The sequence below is a fragment of the Pimephales promelas genome, chromosome 21 (genome assembly GCF_988280905.1).
Source record: "Pimephales promelas chromosome 21, fPimPro1.hap1.1, whole genome shotgun sequence".
Lineage (NCBI taxonomy): Eukaryota > Metazoa > Chordata > Actinopteri > Cypriniformes > Leuciscidae > Pimephales > Pimephales promelas.
In genome coordinates this window covers 1,831,734-1,850,486 of record NC_142789.1, presented here as the reverse complement: position 1 = coordinate 1,850,486, position 18,753 = coordinate 1,831,734, and the positions used below count along the sequence as shown (strand labels likewise).

The 18,753-nt window shown below is 37.6% G+C and overlaps 1 protein-coding gene and 1 long non-coding RNA gene across 5 annotated transcripts in view; one reads left to right on the top strand and one right to left on the bottom strand.

Annotated features, from left to right (window-relative positions):
* Positions 1 to 259: 259 nt before the first annotated feature.
* Positions 260 to 16,573, bottom strand: itih3a.2 (inter-alpha-trypsin inhibitor heavy chain 3a, tandem duplicate 2). 4 transcript variants are annotated; one of them, XM_089124905.1, is made up of 20 exons: positions 16,385 to 16,573; positions 14,878 to 15,044; positions 14,691 to 14,795; positions 14,416 to 14,578; positions 14,212 to 14,322; positions 11,288 to 11,416; positions 11,089 to 11,205; positions 10,219 to 10,387; positions 9,870 to 9,986; positions 7,972 to 8,153; positions 7,688 to 7,873; positions 7,471 to 7,610; positions 7,223 to 7,377; positions 5,537 to 5,563; positions 3,680 to 3,802; positions 3,439 to 3,552; positions 3,131 to 3,332; positions 2,817 to 2,989; positions 685 to 796; positions 260 to 596 (listed from the first exon to the last, which is right to left on the bottom strand). In XM_089124905.1, the coding sequence occupies exons 1-20, from the start codon at positions 16,496 to 16,498 to the stop codon at positions 458 to 460; spliced, it is 2,745 nt and encodes a 914-aa protein (XP_088981031.1). In that variant the 5' UTR covers positions 16,499 to 16,573; the 3' UTR covers positions 260 to 457. The 4 variants fall into 4 exon arrangements, with proteins under 4 accessions (XP_088981031.1, XP_088981032.1, XP_039519161.2 ...); XM_089124906.1 differs by having other exon boundaries at positions 14,878 to 15,032; XM_039663227.2 differs by having other exon boundaries at positions 3,680 to 3,808; positions 16,385 to 16,572.
* Positions 3,458 to 18,753, top strand: part of LOC148969659 (uncharacterized) — a 194,502-nt gene continuing 179,206 nt past the window's right edge. Inside the window, exon 1 of the long non-coding RNA XR_016148401.1 lies at positions 3,458 to 3,592. This is a non-coding gene — a long non-coding RNA (uncharacterized LOC148969659). The remainder of the gene's footprint in view (positions 3,593 to 18,753) is intronic.

Genomic DNA, 18,753 nt, shown 5'->3' with positions numbered 1-18,753 from the left:
GGATTAACATGAGCAAACAATGAACAGCTGGATTTATATTAACTAACATTAACAAAGATGAATAAATACCCTAACAAATGTACTGCTCATGGTTAGTTCGTGTTAGTTAATGCATTAACTAATGTTATTAATGAACCAAAGGGTTACCGGAATAATGCAATGAAATTTCAGGGAACTTTCTTCCCTCAATGAGTTATTACGTGGTTTCATCTTGGACTTTGTTCAGTCAATCAATTCCAACAAAAAATAGAAACACAAGGAATGTTTAGATGGGCGTTTTATTTCCTAGCCATTGAATTTCTATAAAGTATATAAAATTACTATCATAAACAGCTTTGTAATGCAGCATTGTCAAATATGGCATTATATTCAAATAAAAACCATGTACTTAAGACTACATGAAAGCTAACATGTACTTGGTCCGTAGTGCAAAGGTCGGTTGAGCGACAGATGTTGTCTAGATTGTCTTAAAGAGACCAGAAACGATGTAATCTGTGTGAACCCCATCGAGGAGTCCGGTGCCGTTATTGTGAATGAACCAGCAGGGCACATTGTCTCCATTCTTTACGTCCTTTCGGAAATCTCTCTGCCAGCCCCTGGAGTCACGTGGGATTCAATGAAAATCTGCATGAAACTCTTCAAGCGCGAATTCAACATTGAATATTTACGTTCAATTTCATTTACCTGGTAACCGTGAGCTTGTTTCCTTTCACAAACATAATGGCATCTTGTTTATCAGGGTCTTTTCCTGGAAACAAGTCACTGACCTCAAAGTTAACACCCTGGTAGAACTGACCTGCAGTAAAAATAGAGAGCAAAAAAGCTATTGTTAATGGAGTGGAAGTCGAGTGTTTTAGAAACTGTGTACTACTTATACATTCAAAACTGACTCTGACTCGGGCCATCATGAGCATTTCCCCTAGTTTTACATTTAGATGATCTGTGATGTCATCTAATGCGCAAGGTTAATATTTAAAAATGTTAATAATTTAATGTGTTCAGTATAAACTGTTGCATATCTCAACATGAATATCCATTTTACAGTCAAAACTCGTGTTCTTGAAAGTGAACTCAAAAGAACTGAAGCCTAGATAAGGAAAGCAATTCATTATTTATTTATTTATTTTTTTAAGTTTGAGGCAATTTATATTGTTATCCACATGCATTCTGCGCAAAAGTTCAGTTAGCTATACGAATGTTGGCCTAATAGTTAATTTACTTTTTAATTTAAAACTCTGATGTAGGCCTTTTATTTATATAATTAGGCCCATTGATTTGTTGAATTTTACATAATTTGTTTTTGAGCCAATTTCAATTTTAATAGTACGCGCTGCGCAAAAGTTCAGTTGGCTTAGCAAAATTCTGACCAAATAGTTTATTTACTTTAAAACATTTATGTATATTGTTTTACATTTTTGTTTATATCATTTTTAGCTATATTATTAGGCCCATTTATTCGTTTAATTTTACAGCAGTTTGTGTGTACAATGGATAAGCCAATTTACATTTTTATTGTGTGCGTTATCGTGCGCGTTGAGCAAAAGTTCAGTGATCAAAATTCTGGCCTAATAGTTCATTTACTTTTAAAACTTTTATGTATATTTTTGTTTATTTAATTTTTATTTATATTATTAGGCCCATTTAATTGTTTATTTTTACAGGACTTTTTGTGTAGGCTATATTCCTATTCAAATTTGTAATTTGAAAACATTTCTGTTTAGAAGATGTTGTTGTTGGTCTTTAGTTCTTTGGGAGGAAAGGCTGTGGTCTAAAACTGAAATTCAAATACATGCAGATTTTTTTCCTTTTTTGGGACGAGCGGGACCGCGAAGTGGAGCGCGAAGCAAACTGCGTTGAGCGTAAATGAGCGGAGCGGCCCGGATTCTGAGATTCTCACGGCTCAACTCTGCTCATATGCTTTGGTTCATCATACTATACCTTATAATGTTATGGTGCCCAAATTTATTTAGACAACACCCCTTTTCAGTTGGTAAACATGGTGACGTTTTTAGTGGGCGGAGCTTAGGTGGAGGCAGAACGATCCCTCTGGCCGCTTCACTAACGCTAGTTAGCAAGTTTTATTAGCTTGTTTTTTAACAATGACTGGAGAAAATCCGATATTATCTTAATGTGTAAGGTCACTCAGTGTCCAGGACCGCAATTGTTATTTTCCAAAAGTTATTTTAACGGACAGAACCAGATTGGCCGACCCGTAGTTGCCTACACGCTCACTCAATGCATGGACGATCTGACAGGATTATCGGACTTCTACACCTACCTTATAGAGAAACCGATCGTAAAGAGAAACTGAGGGCATATAAATCTTTAGATGCCTATATGGTCCTGTACAAGACTTGTGTGTACGATCCGCAGTTGTGCCGAGACGACGACAATGTAAAGAGTGACATTACGGTGCGATTTTAATGATGTGAATATTTTCTAGACATAAAAATTCCAGTTACAGCATATTAATTTTTCAGCAATTCTTGCACCAAACAACACAACAAGATGACATTCAATAATAATAACAATAATTTAAGCTCCTTAATATGTAGCCAAATCTGTGCTGGTTTGTATTGGCCGCCTCCAGTTTTCACTTTGTTTTGCCTCCAGCGAGCGCCGTGACGTAACTGTGACGTCGGCGCAAAAGTGGTCTATATTTTAATATCAGCCATTCATCAGTTATCGGCATTAACATATATAGTCGGTATCGAAAATGAGCACTTAAATTACCTAGATAATGCACTTAATTAGGTTCCCATATGTTAAAGCAGCTATAAGTTTTTCTGTTAATGTTTAAGAACATCTGATTTTACCGAGCAGGCCGTGAACATTGTGTGAAAGATGGTGACTGTCCAGGGTGTAGAACCCGAGGTAGTCTTGATGATACGGGTGATTCTCCCATATTTTGTGCAGGAGAATAAGAAACTTGACTGAGTTCCTCAGGGTCACTGTTAAACTGCGATCTTTGATCACCTGCAGATCCATGCTGGAGAAAGCAAAAGATGGAGGATTTGAGCTCAATTTGATTCTCATTGAAGGATACTAGTTTATAAAAAAACATAAAAATTCTGCCTTTATCACAGACTGATATCACAGCACAGTTTCATGTAAATGTATCGTCACTTACTTCAGCCCTTTTATAGTCCTGTTGTTCGTCCAGGACAATGTTGTCTGTTTTCCCTCTTCAGACAGTGAGATCTCCTTTGTGCTCACCATCAATTTGATACCAAACTTCTCATAAGCAATTCCAAAGTGCCCAAAATAAGTGTGCATCTTGCTCCCTGGGGTGACCTTCTTATCTCCAATGATCTGGCCGTTCACTATAATGCCTGAATATTCATTTTTTTTACACAGATATGATGAAAATTAAACCTAGCTCCAATTACCCACATCAAAACATCATGTTTCTGTTTTTTTTTTGACAGAATGAATCACCTGTAAGCGGATCGCTAACCAAGTTGAAGATGGTTCCGGGTTTGTCATCAAAGTTGAAGCACAGAGCGTCATTCTGATCTGGCAGCTCAATGATGAAGTGTGGATCTCCATCAACTGCCAAACCCAAAGAACAAGAGACAGACGTAACTAACAGGTAAGAAATGTTTTTTTCTTTACTAAAGTAGTTCTCTTTAAACTGTATTCAAATTCACACCACAAAAATGACATCACTTCTTCTCACCAAGATATGATGAGATTAGATTTTGGTGTTTTCTGGCAGAGAGTAGACCTTGGGGTCTCATGGCGTATACTCTGAGATGATTGTGAGCACTGCCCATCAACTGATGTGGAGCATGAAGTGCATCTATATGTTCAAGGGTAGAATTGTGCGATGGAGATGGAGACAGAGACAGAGTCTTCATTCAAAAGTTTTTGCATAATACATTGTGTATAGAGAGCCTAAGTCCCTCCCCTTCCGGTCGACCACCATGGGACCTTATTTCGGAAAAATATTGAATGGTAGTCAATGGCGAGAGACAACAAATATTTTGATCTGGTTTGAATTGTGCCCTGAATTACACATATGATGTTTGTCAATTTAAAAGATACATTTTAAAGTAAAGAAAGTCGCAGTTTGATGTAAAACCGTTGAGGTATAAGACTGTGAAAATACGTAATTACAAAGACTACAAACCCCAAAGGTGCACATTTTCTCTCAATGAATGAAGCTAACTTTACTGAGGCTGTCTGTCATTGTTTCTACAGTCGTACGTTATAATCGTAACGTTACGCCGTCATACCTGAGTGTTTTGTACCAGACTGCACACACACGAGCAGCGGATCTCGTTTCTCTTCCCGGGAGATGTAGTTCATAGAGCGATTTTCACATAAAACTAAATGTTGCTCTTCTGTTTTATGACAAACTGCGACGTTTTTGACTTTCAGAATTATCTTTAAAATTGACAAACATCATATGTGTAATTCAGGGCACAGTTCAGACGAATAAAAAGATAACTTGTTTCTCGTCATTGACTACCATTCATATTTTTTTTCCGAAATAAGGTCCCATGAGCCGGAAGCGGAGGGGCGGGACTTAGGCTCTCTATAGTAAGACATGACAAGATAAGACACCTCTTAAAGGAGAACTCCGGTGCAAAATGAACCTTTGGTCTAATTGCATATTGTTACCTAGTCAACCGTTATCTGAGATTTGTTTTCATGATTGCCGGATGTAAATAGTTTTATCTCTAAAACCAGTTTAGCCTATAACGCTATAATGGGGCATAGAGTAATGACAAATAAAAATCGCTTGTTATTACCACACTAATAACACTAACACAGTAGCATAATAAGGGTCCCTACATTCAAACCGAAGCATTGAGAACTTTGTCAGTGTCCAAACAGTTTAATAAGAAGATATTTTATACACACAGTCAACTTCGCGAATACAGGAAGAAGCCATCTTTGAAAAATAGTCTCTACCAGTCGATCTACGAACGCCGATCCATGTCCACCGGTGAGATGTGAATAAGGTGATAAGGTGAGCCCGAGCAGTAGGCTATGTGTACATATTGAAGAGAAGAAAATGGTTCGTGTTTGTGTTTCTTCCGGAAACAACGGACCATATGAGATTCTGCACAGTTCAGCGCACTTGGATCGGCGTTCGTAGATCGACTGGTAGAGACTATTTTTCAAAGATGGCTTCTTCCTGTATTCGCGAAGTTGACTGTGTGTATAAAATATCTTCTTATTAAACTGTATGGACACTGACAAAGTTCTCAATGCTTCGGTTTGAATGTAGGGACCCTTATTATGCTACCGTGTTAATGTGGGGCTATTTTGAGCCTTGTTAGTGGTAATAATAAGCTTGCGATTTTTATTTGTCATTACTCTGTCCCCTATATACTAGCATTATACTAGCGTTATAGGCTAAACTGGTTTTATAGATAAAACTATTTACATTCGGCAATCATGAAAACAAATCTCAGATAACGGTTGACTAAGTAACAATGTGTAATTAGACCAAAAGTTAATTTTGCGCCGGAGTTTTACTTTAATGTTCACAATGATGGTTATATATAAGGTTAGTTCCTCTTACCAAGTTCTGTTGTGTCCTCTCGCTCCTCTGTAAATTAAAAGAAAATAGTATTAATGTGTCACACAAGCACCTTTGCAGAAAATTGTAGCTTCAAAGAGTCACATTTTTTGAGCCATCAGTGTTGTATTCAAGACATTTCTCTATTGCTTCTTTCCTTTGAATTTTAAAACCACTTTATTGTGTAGAAGCCAATCTGATTGGCATCTACACAACTTCAGGGATTTGGAGGTGTATAAAAAGAAAGGTAGGTTTACAAGGTTCTAGGCTGGTGCAACAAATGGGTCCATGGAAAAAAACTAGTTTTTGGATTTGTTTAAGTTAGTGAGGTTTGTGGAGGTTACAGTTTGATGTTAAGAAATTATTATGGCATTCATTTTTTTTAATTTACCCTCCTGTAAACTACACTACTAGTCAAAAGTTTAGAAAACCTAACACCTATCTCATTGGGCTAATATCTTTACATGGAAAAGCAAAACATACTAAAATGTTAGTTCACCCAAAAATGAATATTCAGTCATTAATTACTCACCCTAATGCCGTTCCAAAACCCGTACAACTTTAGTTCATCTTTGAAACACTACTGAAGATATTTTTTAGTTTAGTACCACGTTTGATCTTCAGCAAGAACCAATGAGGTTCATTCTCGTGTTACGCATCACGTTTGATCTTCAGCAAGAACCAATGAGGTTCATTCTCGTGTTACGCATCACGTTTGATCTTCAGCAAGAACCAATGAGGTCCATTCTCGTGTTACGCATCATGTTTGAGCTTCAGCAAGAACCAATGAGGTCCATTCTCGTGTTACGCATCATGTTTGAGCTTCAGCAAGAACCAATGAGGTTCATTCTCGTGTTACGCATCACGTTTGATCTTCAGCAAGAACCAATGAGGTTCATTCTCGTGTTACGCATCACGTTTGATCTTCAGCAAGAACCAATGAGGTTCATTCTCGTGTTACGCATCACGTTTGATCTTCAGCAAGAACCAATGAGGTTCATTCTCATTTTACGCATCAAGTCTGATCTTCAGCAAGAACCAATGAGGTTCATTCTCGTGTTACGCATCACGTTTGATCTTCAGCAAGAACCAATGAGGTTCATTCTCGTGTTACGCATCACGTTTGATCTTCAGCAAGAACCAATGAGGTTCATTCTCATTTTACGCATCAAGTCTGATCTTCAGCAAGAACCAATGAGGTTCATTCTCGTGTTACGCATCAAGTCTGATCTTCAGCAAGAACCAATGAGGTTCATTCTCGTGTTACGCATCACGTTTGATCTTCAGCAAGAACCAATGAGGTTCATTCTCATTTTACGCATCACGTTTGAGCTTCAGCAAGAACCAATGAGGTTCATTCTCGTGTTACGCATCACGTTTGATCTTCAGCAAGAACCAATGAGGTTCATTCTCATTTTACGCATCACGTTTGATCTTCAGCAAGAACCAATGAGGTTCATTCTCGTGTTACGCATCACATTTGAGCTTCACCAAGAACCAATGAGGTTCATTCTCGTGTAACGCATCACGTTTGATCTTCAGCAAGAACCAATGAGGTTCATTCTGGTGTTACGCATCACGTTTGAGCTTCAGCAAGAACCAATGAGGTTCATTCTTGTTATTAATCAAGTAAATGATGACTGAATCTTCGTTTTTGGGTGTAATATGGCTTAAAAACATTACAAGTACCTTCAGTCAGCTTGTCAGCAACAAGTGTTGCTTCATCCTCGGTCTGTGGTTTGGTGACCACCATGGATGTAAGTGGTGTGACAAAGTTATACCTTAGAGAAAGGTCCAGAGCTTCAGCCGTGGCATTCTCCTTGTCCTCTGGTGCGCATTTCTCTCTGTCAACAAATTTTATTGGACATTGTGTTATTTTTTTGTAATTCTCAGGTTGAATAGGTTGAATTATATGAGCGCAAATGTCTCACGCTGACATTTTATCCAAGAGCTGCTGGATGGTCAGATATGCCCACAGTCGCTCTGTGAAATCGCCAAAGATGTACTCCTCCTCAGGGAACACACTGTCCCAATCTTCAGCAATGGCTGAACTCTCGAACACAAACTGGTCCTCCAACTGAAATTGGATGTATGGCGCTTATGGAACAGTACAATCAAACTGATTTTTATTAAAACCAATCGTGCTTCCCTTACCCCATTTGCAGATACTTCACTCCGAAGTTCGTCAGTCTCAAGGTCTTGTAGGCGTCCGGCTACCACTATCTCGGAGCCTTTGAAGAATTGCCTGAAGTGACTTTGTGTCAAGTCGGTCACAGCATTGCCAGGATAATTTAGGTTCACCTCAAAGAGAAGTGGGCTAGCCACCTCTTCATAAAAACCCTAAAGAAAAGGAAATCATTCAAGACCCGGCTATTATCTGGATCAGGCTGCATAATGTTAAATATAAGGTATTGAGAGTACACAGTTGTAAGTTCTACCTGCAGTTGAAGGACAGCATCTGAGGCCTCGTAGACTCTTCGAGCGAGTCCGTCGTTCTGCTTGGCTAACTTATCAAGGAGACTGTAGTCCACATCATAGCCAAAGCCCAAACAAAAGAGACTAATGCTTCCATTAATAGCTTTATGGACATTTTCTTGGATTATGGATAGTTGTTGCTGCCCTTAAACACACATTATTCAGTGCAGATTGTTAAATCTATATAATTGAATGTTTGAGTTTTCTAAAGTAGGGGTTTTCAAACTTTTTGTTGCCATGGACCTACAATATAACAATCTACTTGTAAAAGGGAGCCTTCCTAAAATATTAAAGTAAATCTATATTTTCATAAAAAAACTATTTATACTACCTAAATTAAAGATACAATATGTAAAAACTTTGTAATGAAATATCCAAAAATCACTTGCACAGTGTAATATATTTCCTGCAGTTGTGTACTTACAATATCCCAAAACTCTACAAAGATTTTTTATTTAAAAAAAATTCCAATTTTAAAATAGTGTCCGTCCCGAAAAAAAAATGTCGCGTCAATGACACACTCTCCTCGCGGATTATCCGCTCATACTGCCATAGCATGACGTAACCATGGCGACAGACGTGGACAACTGCGTAGTGCGTAACATTTAGCATCAACCAGTTCTTGTTTCTTTCAAACATAGACCATGGCAAGCAGACTTTGGGTCAAACAAGAGTACTAAAATGAGGATCAATATCAGCGTGTCGTTTTTGAGATGGCGAGAGCTAGCGTCTGAGACTAACTTGGACTCGTCAGAGCTTCACGAGTCACGACTTGACAGCTTTATTAGACAGGTGAGCAAATGTATATAAAACAAATCAACGTTATAACGTTAGCTCAACATGATGAAATGGTCAGTATGTCATTCTATTGTTGATCTAGCTTAATGCTAGTTTCGTATAGCAAACAAACTAACACGTAGTATAACATGATAGTGTAACGTTAGACCAAGTTTAGCAGCGCTGCGTTACCTCACAAGTTTAATTCGTCTAATAAGCTGTCCTGTGTGAGTAATCAGCACTTGTTAGAATTAATTGTCCTTATTACTTTATATCCTCGGGACTCGCGTGTGATATCTGTCTCTTTAGCATTCGCGATCTGCTTCATGTTCAAAAACATGAATGTTTGCACTCATCGATAAACATTATTAGATCCATTAGCTTGACAGCAAGTCCCATCATTCAGATCATCACTGCGTCATCAACCTATGCCTTTGTTATTGTTGGAAACTGCGCCCTCTTGTGGTGAAAAAAATCGTACATATTGTGCTTTTAAATAAATTGCGTGTTTATTAGGGCTGGGAATTGCCGTAGACCTCCTGATTCAGTATTACAAAAATATTTAGCTGCCGATTCTGCATGTATTTCATTTTTTGTATGTATTTAGTGTTTTAGCCCTTAGCTTAAGATGCCAAGAAGTGGACGGTGTTTTTCTTTTTCTCAACATTAATAATAAAGAAATAATGAGCATAATCAACATCAGCGGCAGCTCGCTTTATGCTACATTTACCACTGGTATATTAGTAGTTTTTCCCTTTCTGATTACAATCCCTTAATCAGTTCACCTCACACTAGTTTCTTTTGCTGAGACGCCTGACACATACTTGAAAAGTTGAACTTATTTTAACTTGGCACATAATCTTATGTGAGCTGTGAGCTCATCTATTTTTCCTAATTTTTTGCCCCTATAAGGCCATGGCACTCCTCCGTACCCAGTTTGAAAACCCCAGTTGTAAAGCATTTTGAATAGGCCAATATAGACAACACATTTTAAGCTAAGATTACTTGATTATTACAAATTAATTAATCTGAAGAAAAAAAGTTTAAAACAGCCTTGTGTTCACAATGCAAAGCCAATACACACCAGAACTGGGTCGGCCATCAGTCAGCAGGATGATCATAGACATGTCTGGGAAGTATTCACTTTTCTCTGAGGTAAGCATGTCCACGGCAAACAAAATTCCCTCATTTATATCAGTCACTGATGGGAAATTATGAGAGAATGTTTTAATACAATTATTTTGGCATTTAATGTATGGAATGCTATGCACTGCCGTGAATATATTTCCTCTATAAAAACAGTAATTTACTGTAAAATAGAGGTGTTATGCTGTGTTGCATGAGAACTATGGCTCTAAGAGTACTAACAGCTACAGTAAGCTGATTTCAACCTTGTGCAGGGTTTACAGTATGATGTTTCGCTTCATACTTACTGTGTCTTGCTTTAATAGTTTGGACGAATTCTTTTGCTTCTTTCACATTTTCTGGTGTAGCTTTGCTAAGAGATGGTCTCCATGACTCTATAACATCATCAAACGTGACCAGCCCAAAGTAATCCTCTTCATGCAGTTCACTTAAAATGGTCATCAGAGCTTCTCGAGTCTGCCAACAGATAATTGGCCGATGACTTAAAGGAGTAGTTCACTTTAAAAAAAAAAAAACTTTTGCTGATAATTTACTCACCCCCATGTCAACCAAGATGTCCAAGTCTTTCTTTCTTCAGTCGTAAAGAAATTAAGGTTTTTGATGAAAATATTCCAGGATTTTCTCCATATATTGGACTTCAATGGGGTCCAAATGGTTCAAGGGCCAAATGAGAGTTTCAGTGCAGCTTCAAAGGGCTTTAAACGACACCAGACGATGAATACGGGTCTTATCAAGCGGAATGATTGGTCATTTAATAAATAAATAACAAAGTTTAAGTTTTATAAGCACAAATGCTCGCCTTGCTCTGTTCTGTGATGCGCGTTCCTGACTCTCTCCATCAAAATGAACGAATCTTTTTTCGAGTCATGACTCGAAGGGTCCTTATTCTTCGTCTGGTGTCGTTTAAAGCCCTTTGAAGCTGCACTGAAACTCTCATTTGGACCTTAAACCGTTTGGACCCCATTGAAGTCCATTATATGGAGAAAATCCTGGAATATTTTCATCAAAAACCTTAATTTCTTTACAACTGAAGAAAGACATGGACATCTTGGATGACACGAGGGTGAGTAAATTATCAGCAAAAGTTTTTTTTAAAAGTGAACTACTCCTTTAAAAGTGCGAACTAGGAAAGTGGATAAAGTATTTGTTGGACTTGCCTGTTTCATCTTCTCTCCCTCCATGGAGCCACTTCGGTCTATCACAAATACCACATTCTTAGGCATTTGTGGCAAATTATCTGGAGCAAAAAAGTGTACAAAGTAGCCATTTACAATCTGAAACGGTAAGAAAAAACACCATCAGAATAATGCATTGGTAAGAAATTCATTGTAAAAAATGGCTTAGCAGATATTGTACCTGAATTTCACCTATCTGCTGTGGGTGGTTCACATCATACTTGATGACTAAATCTCCATCGATCAATGTCCCTTCACAGTCTGAGCATTTTTTCTGTTGATCCAATGTAGGAGAGAAGTACACACGTGCCTGAGGACGAGCGTAGAGGATCAGTGTTATGAGGAGCAGGAAGTGTTTAGACATTAAAAATGTGTATTTTTGAAAATGAGGTGTTTTTAGACTCCTTATTAGTAAAATGAGATGCTGTGTGTGTTCTGGTAGTAAGATCGTAGTTGTATTCACTGGATCAAAATGCTTATCACTAGAAACTGTTGCTTGGTTAGGACTCCTGGGGCCATGTATTTTCACTAGTGCAACAGGTATTAAAGGAGTAGTTCACTTTAAAAAAAAACTTTTGCTGATAATTTACTCTCCCCCATGTCATCCAAGATGTCCACGTCTTTCTTTCTTCAGTTGAATAGAAATTAAGGTTTTTGATGAAAACATTCCAGGATTTTCTCCATATAATGGACTTCAATGGGAACCAAACGGTTCAAGATCCAAAAGACAATTTCAGTGCAAACTGTTCAAAGGGCTTTTTTAACGATTCCAGACGATGAATAAGGGTCTTATCAAGCGAAACGATCGCTCATTTCAAAAATAAATAACAAAGTTTAAGTTTTATAAGCTCAAATGCTCGCCTTTCTCTGTTCTGTGACTCTCCTGTTCGAACTCATTCATCAAAATGAACAAATCTTTTCCTGAGTCAACTTGTTCATTTCGTTTGTTGAATGAACCAAATGACACGAAAAAAGATTTGTTCGCATTACAGAACGGAGCGATGCGACCATTTGAGCTTATAAAACTTACTTTTTTTTTTAATTAAACGTACAGTATGTAATTTTTGGCCACCAGGGGGTCACTCAATCAAAATAATCACAAAAGACGTACTTTGATGACATCAGGAAAGAGCGTGGGCTCACAGGAGTTGTTATCGCTGTCAATGACAACCAACCAGTTCATTGGAACACGCGTGCTTTCATTCCCCACATTGCTCACTCATTCTTAGTGTTGACAATCACGTCTTTTCAAACAGCGAGATGTATGAATTATCAGACCCATATTAAATCAATATTCCATCTAGCTAGAATTAGAGCCCGACCGATAAAGGATTTTGAAGGCCGATACCGATACAAATTTGTTGGTTTAAAACCCGATATTCCGATATATCGGCCGAAATTTTCTTATTTTATTTTTTTCAGGAACGCACAACAAAACATTAACAGATTTCCCTAACATTAGTTATTTGTAGTTATGTATGAGTTTTAATTAAAATAATATGATAATACATTTAAAAAAAAAACTTGTTTCTTTTATTGTCGCAACAGAACAGAGGAGGAACCAAAGCTCATTAATTAATTATCAAAGCTCATTAAATTCCCCTGATGCTAGTGGCATTAGCTAGATTTTTGGTTAGCTAGAATGTGATGCGCGTTATAAACGAGTGTTGCCAACAGGAACGGTGTAGAGTGCCCTCTGGTGGACAAACTATACAACTCCAACACTCATGACATAGTTGAAGCGTGTTTCGTCCGTTTTTATTATATTTTTTAAATATTCATTTATCGGCTATTATAACTGCCGATATCGATAGTTTGGAAAATGCCTAATATCGGCCGATAATATCGGTCTGCCGATATATCGGTCTGGCTCTAGCTAGTATTAATAGATGTGTAAAAACACAGTCACCTTTCGTTAATTATTATAATTACGTTTATACTATGATATTGAACAAGATAACGTTAGTAAACTGCATATGAAGCTATTTTCTTATATAATTGTGGTCCATAACTATATATTACAGACTTATATAAATATTTCAGTATAAATATAAATATTAAATATAAATATAAATAATATAGAAAGTATAAATATTTCATATAATAGTCTCAGTCAAGTTTGGTGCAGCTGCAAAATGATACCAGCTACTACTTTTCTTTTTGTCGTCGTTTTATTTGCTTTTATTGGTGGTAGTCCGGTGTTCCCCTTTGCGTTCGGCGGTTTCGCCGGGTTCCACAGGAAGCTAGAGAAAATAGAGGAGTCAAAGGTTATATGGCGCCATAGACGGGCGACGAAACGGAAATAAGGAAATGTCCCGTGTCTTCGAATTAAACTATAAATTTCTTCGGATTTGAAAATTGGTGGAAACTGTCGGGATAATGTAAGTACACATCTAATAGAAATATATAACATAGATACAGTTATTTTTGCTATTTTTAAACATATTGTGCCTTTAAATGACCAATGGTTTTGCTTGATAAGACCCGTATTCATCGTCTGGAATAATTTAAAGCCCTTTGAACAGTTTGCACTGAAACTGTCTTTTGGACCTTGAACTGTTTGGTTCCCATTGAAGTCCATTATATGGAGAAAAATCCTGGAATGTTTTCATCAAAAACCTTAATTTCTATTCGACTGAAGAAAGAAAGACGTGGACATCTTGGATGACATGGGGGCGAGGAAATTATCAGCAAAAGTTTTTTTTAAAAAGTGAACTACTCCTTTAATTCTACACAGGACTTGAAATGCATTTTACGTCCAAACTAATCTTTCAACTTGGTCTACTTTCAGCTGCTGCAATCGGCAATTTAAGAGTGTTTTTTTTTTTTTTTTTTTTTTGTGAAACATCAAGTTTCAGTTTCGAGAAAGTTGCAATTACAAGAAATAAAGTAGCAATTTTGAGATATACTCACAATTGTGACATAAAGGCACAACTAAAAACTAAATTGTAAGATATAACCACAATTCGAGAAATAATCAATATCCCCTTTCACATTTTCTTTATTTTATTTTTTTTGTTTTGTGTATTTTTATATAAGATAATAAACAGCCTTCCATATCAATCCAGCAATGTTGGGGGATTGTTTGAGCGTTTTCATTCGAACCTTTTTTTCAGCGACAGTTTTCTTCACTAGAGGAAGCAACTCATTGGTGAAGAATGTACCATTGACATCCACAAATGCAACTCCGTTAGGTTCATAGATATCTACCACAATCTGTTGATGAGAAGACACAGGCCTGATATAACATACTTTACAATATTTAAATAAGTTTAGTAAAAGGGTTTGAGAGAGAAACTGATAATGAACCTCAAAATTCTGAACCGGCTGTTGAGGTCGGACACCTATCATGATCTCATATCTGCCAAGATGGCGCTGTAGCAGCTCTTCGTAAGTAAGCGTGAATGTGACGTGGCTCTGGGGTGGGATATTCACAGAGACCGAGAACTTCTCCATGTGCCTTCCCGAAGCCCTGAAAAAGCAAAAACAACTCTGATATGTGCTCATTGAGATTAGCAAATACCAAAAAGCAAATATGTGTACTCTGTCAGCGCTCCAGAGCTTTGCCGTTGACCTGTACTCACTTAACCAGACCGGCGGTCTGGCCGGACGACACGGCGCTCTCATACTTCTGCCTGGCCTGCTCCTTTTCCTTCACTTCACTGACATAAATCCTGCTCTCAATCTCTCTGAAAAACAAACACAAAGAATTTCATTAGGTCATAGTGGGTGTAATATATTTATAGCTTGTGTAAACAAAGGAGGACTAACATGCTAAAGTTGGTGATGAAGGCTGTTTTGGGTAAGTCCACCTCGAAGAACACTTCCTGTGATGCATTGGCTGTGTTCAGGGCTTTGGTGGTCATCACTGTGTGAGCAAAGCGAGACGCGACCTTGCAGTCCACTCGCATGCTTTGCACTTCTATCTGAGAGAGAGACTGAGAGAAAGTTAAGGAATCTGCTGTACTGTACTTATTATTTACACAATCCTAAAGGATTATTAGGAAAACCCCACTAATACTGTGTTTGACCCACTTTCGCCCTAATTCTACGTGGCATTGATTCAACAAGGTGCTGAAAGCATTCTTTAGAAATGTTGGCCCATATTGATAGGATAGCATCTTGCAGTTGATGGAGATTTGTGGGATGCACATCCAGGGCCACCACATCCCAAAGATGCTCTATTGGGTTGAGATCTGGTGACTGTGGCGGCCATCTTGGTACAGTCAACTCATTGACATGTTCAAGAAACCAATTTGAAATGATTCCAGCTTTGTGACATGGTGCATTATCCTGCTGGAAGTAGCCATCAGAGGATGGGGACATGGTGGCCATAAAGGGATGGACATGGTCAGAAACAATGCTCAGGTAGGCCGTGGCGTTTAAACGATGCCCAATTGGCACTAAGGGGCCTAAAGTGTGCCAAGAAAACCATTACACCACCACCACCAGCCTGCACAGTGGGAACAAGGCATGATGATCCATGTTCTCATTCTGTTTACGCCAAATTCTGACTCTACCAACAGAAATCGAGACTCATCAGACCAGGCAACATTTCTCCAGTCTTCAACTGTCCAGTTTTGGTGAGCTCTTGCAAATTGTGGCCTCTTTGTCCTATTTGTAGTGGAGATGAGTGGTACCCGGTGGGGTCTTCTGCTGTTGTAGCCCATCCGCCTCAAGGTTGTGTGTGTTGTGTCTTTGCTGCATACCTCGGTTGTAACGAGTGATTATTTCAGTCAAAGTTGCTCTTCTATCAGCTTGAATCAGTTGGCCCATTCTCCTCTGACCTCTCGCATCAACAAGGCATTTTGGCCCACAGGACTGACCCATACTGGATGTTTTTCCCTTTTCACTCCATTCTTTGTAAACCCTAGAAATGGTTGTGTGTGAAAATCCCAGTAACTGAGCAGATTGTGAAATACTCAGACTCAAAATGGCTTAAATCCCCTTTCTTTCCCATTCAGACATTCAGTTTGGAGTTCAGGAGATTGTCTTGACCAGGACCACACCCCTAAATGCACTGAAGCAACTGCCATGTGATTCGTTGATTAGATAATTGAATTAATGCGAAATTGAACCGGTGTTCCTATTAATCCTGTAGGTGAGTGTATGGAAACATATTTTATGTCAAATATCTTATTCAGGACAGTACTAAATAAAAAAAATCACTTTTTTCACAGATTCTGTAAGGAGTTCACAAACTTTCAATCACCACTGTATGCTCTATATGAAGATTTGAGAAAACATGAAAGCATCAAAACACAATGTAAAATCTTACCCGTTTTGCTGAATTATTGTTTTGATCTCTGACGGCCGCATTGTCTTGAGCTTTAGCAGTAAGGATCACACTGATACACAAACACATCCACAGCATGACTCTCACTGCAGACATGGTGAAGCCTGGTCCGAACTGACCTCAACTCCGCTGTAAATGCTCTTAGACGAGAGTGAGTGAGGGAGAGAGAGAGATGAATGAGTGCCTGTGTGTGTTGTGCGGGCACTGTAAGAGTTGCCAAAGGGGTGTGTGAATGTGCCCAGTAATCCAGGAAATTCTCCACTGCCTTCTCACTCCATCCACCCAAAAACTGCAGAGTTTACTGATGACCAATGATGGCCAACTACATTATTTTGGGCATATATTACCCAATCAATAACGTTCACAACTTTTTGCAACATCCACATCTGTCTGTATCCTATCTTTCTATCTATATACAGTATACAGTACCGGTCAAAAGTTTGGAAAGATTGCAATTTGAATGTTTTTAAATGAAGTCTCTTAATTAGGAAACAGGGTTTATGCATGTTTATGACTACGGTCATTAAGTGTCTTTCGCTCAATAATGACATTTTGAATGCAAATATGACATTGTTTAAGATGTCTTTGTTATGACACCTTGAAGTTAATCTGTCATGTAGTTGGCTTTGACATTGGCTGTCATGAGGAATTATTACTGTGTCAAGAATATTTTTCGTGACCTCAACTACTGTGGTACTAATTGAATTTGTCATTAAACAGTTATAATGTCTTCATGACAGCCAATGTCAAAACCAACCGCCTGACAGTTTAATGTAATGCTAACCAATAAAGCTAGGTGCTTTCTTAAGTTTGATCATTAATCTGCTATGTCATGTTTATGACAGGTTGTGTTGTCTTAGTAATGTCAAGCTGTCATGACAAAGACATCTCAAACAATGGCATATTTGCATTCAAAATGTCATAACTGAGCGAATGACACTGTCACAAACATGCATAAAACTTCCTTCATATTCATAACATATGTCATGGTTATGAAGGTGTCATGTTAGTCTTATGCACATCTGTCTAAGAGCTATTGTTGGTGTTTGCCAAGACCAATATAAAAACATAAAAAAACATATTTTTTTGTATATCATTTTTTTTTGTAATTATAATAATAATTGTATTATTATTAAATATTTAACCCTAACTTTTGAACTTTGCATTTAATTGAAATTGTAAAATAAAAATGCTGTAAGAAATAAACACACACACACACACACACATATAATTATCCTTGCAACGCAGAAGCTTTTGAGTACTTAAGCTTTTAAGCTTTTTTCCAGTACAGATTTTTTGTGGTGTGACGAGAAACTCTTTAGACCCTCAGTTTGCTTGAATAACTCACACAGAAGCTCTCATTTATCAGAAGTGCCTCTGACATACAGTGTGTTCATAGAGAGAGAGTTAATTTGCCGTAAGTTGTGTGGAACAGCGGCCAAATGTCCAGTAATCAAAGAGAGAAGAGAGAGTGATCGAGTGTGTCAATGCGTCCGTTCATGGTTTTGGGGACTTCAGTGTGTCTGCTCATTGCTAGGGTGTGTGTGTTTGTGTGTGTTTTGCTTTTCTCTCCACTCCCTGTTTAATAAGGCTGAAGTCAGATATGATGTCATTTCTCTAACGTTAAACATAAAGTCAGCTCTTCAGAAACACACCTCAAGGATGAATGCAAACATATCTGCATGGGATCTACTTCTAAGTTCTAGTCTAGTTTTTTTGCATTATATAGCCAACATCATATAGACTGACGGTGTTAAAACCCACAGGGGCCACAAGGGGTTGCTAGAGACTGAACAAAACAACTGAAAGGAAAAATGAATATATAACGCTGTTGAAGTTAAGATGTGTACTAATAATATTATACTGAATATAATATACAATTATAATATAATACTGTTATAATATGTATTGTTGATATTTCATAATATTGCAATTTAATTATGTTTTCTAAATATTAAATAATGAAGTTCTGAGATTCATTGGGATAAGTCTATTGAACACACTAGTTTTTAACAGTAGGTAAACAATCTGTATGTGGTGTCAATTTACAACATTAAAGCAAAATAAAGTAAAATCACACTTAATATTTTTTTATATAATGAATGGTCTTTTTATGTTAAAATTCAGCTGCTCTTATATTTTGGGAAAAACATCCTTTGGAAGGGGATCATAATATTTTGGGTTAGGCTGGTCTTTTCATGTCAAAAAAATAAATAAAACTCTTTTTGTAATTCAAGATCATATAGTGAGAAAGTCAAAACTACAAAAATAAATACATTTGAAAAAATTAACAATTTAAATGTGGGATTCAACCTTGCTAAATAATACAATCATCAGCATTAGTTTAAGAT

Coding starts and splice junctions, on each gene's coding strand:
- itih3a.2 (XM_039663227.2), bottom strand. CDS start 16,498: ATGTCTGCAGTGAGAGTCATGCTGTGGATGTGTTTGTGTATCAGTGTG. Junction 14,323..14,415: donor AGCCGGTTCAGAATTTTGAG/GTTCATTATCAG, acceptor TCTCATCAACAG/ATTGTGGTAGATATCTATGA. Junction 9,987..10,218: donor AACTATTAAAGCAAGACACA/GTAAGTATGAAG, acceptor ATTTCCCATCAG/TGACTGATATAAATGAGGGA.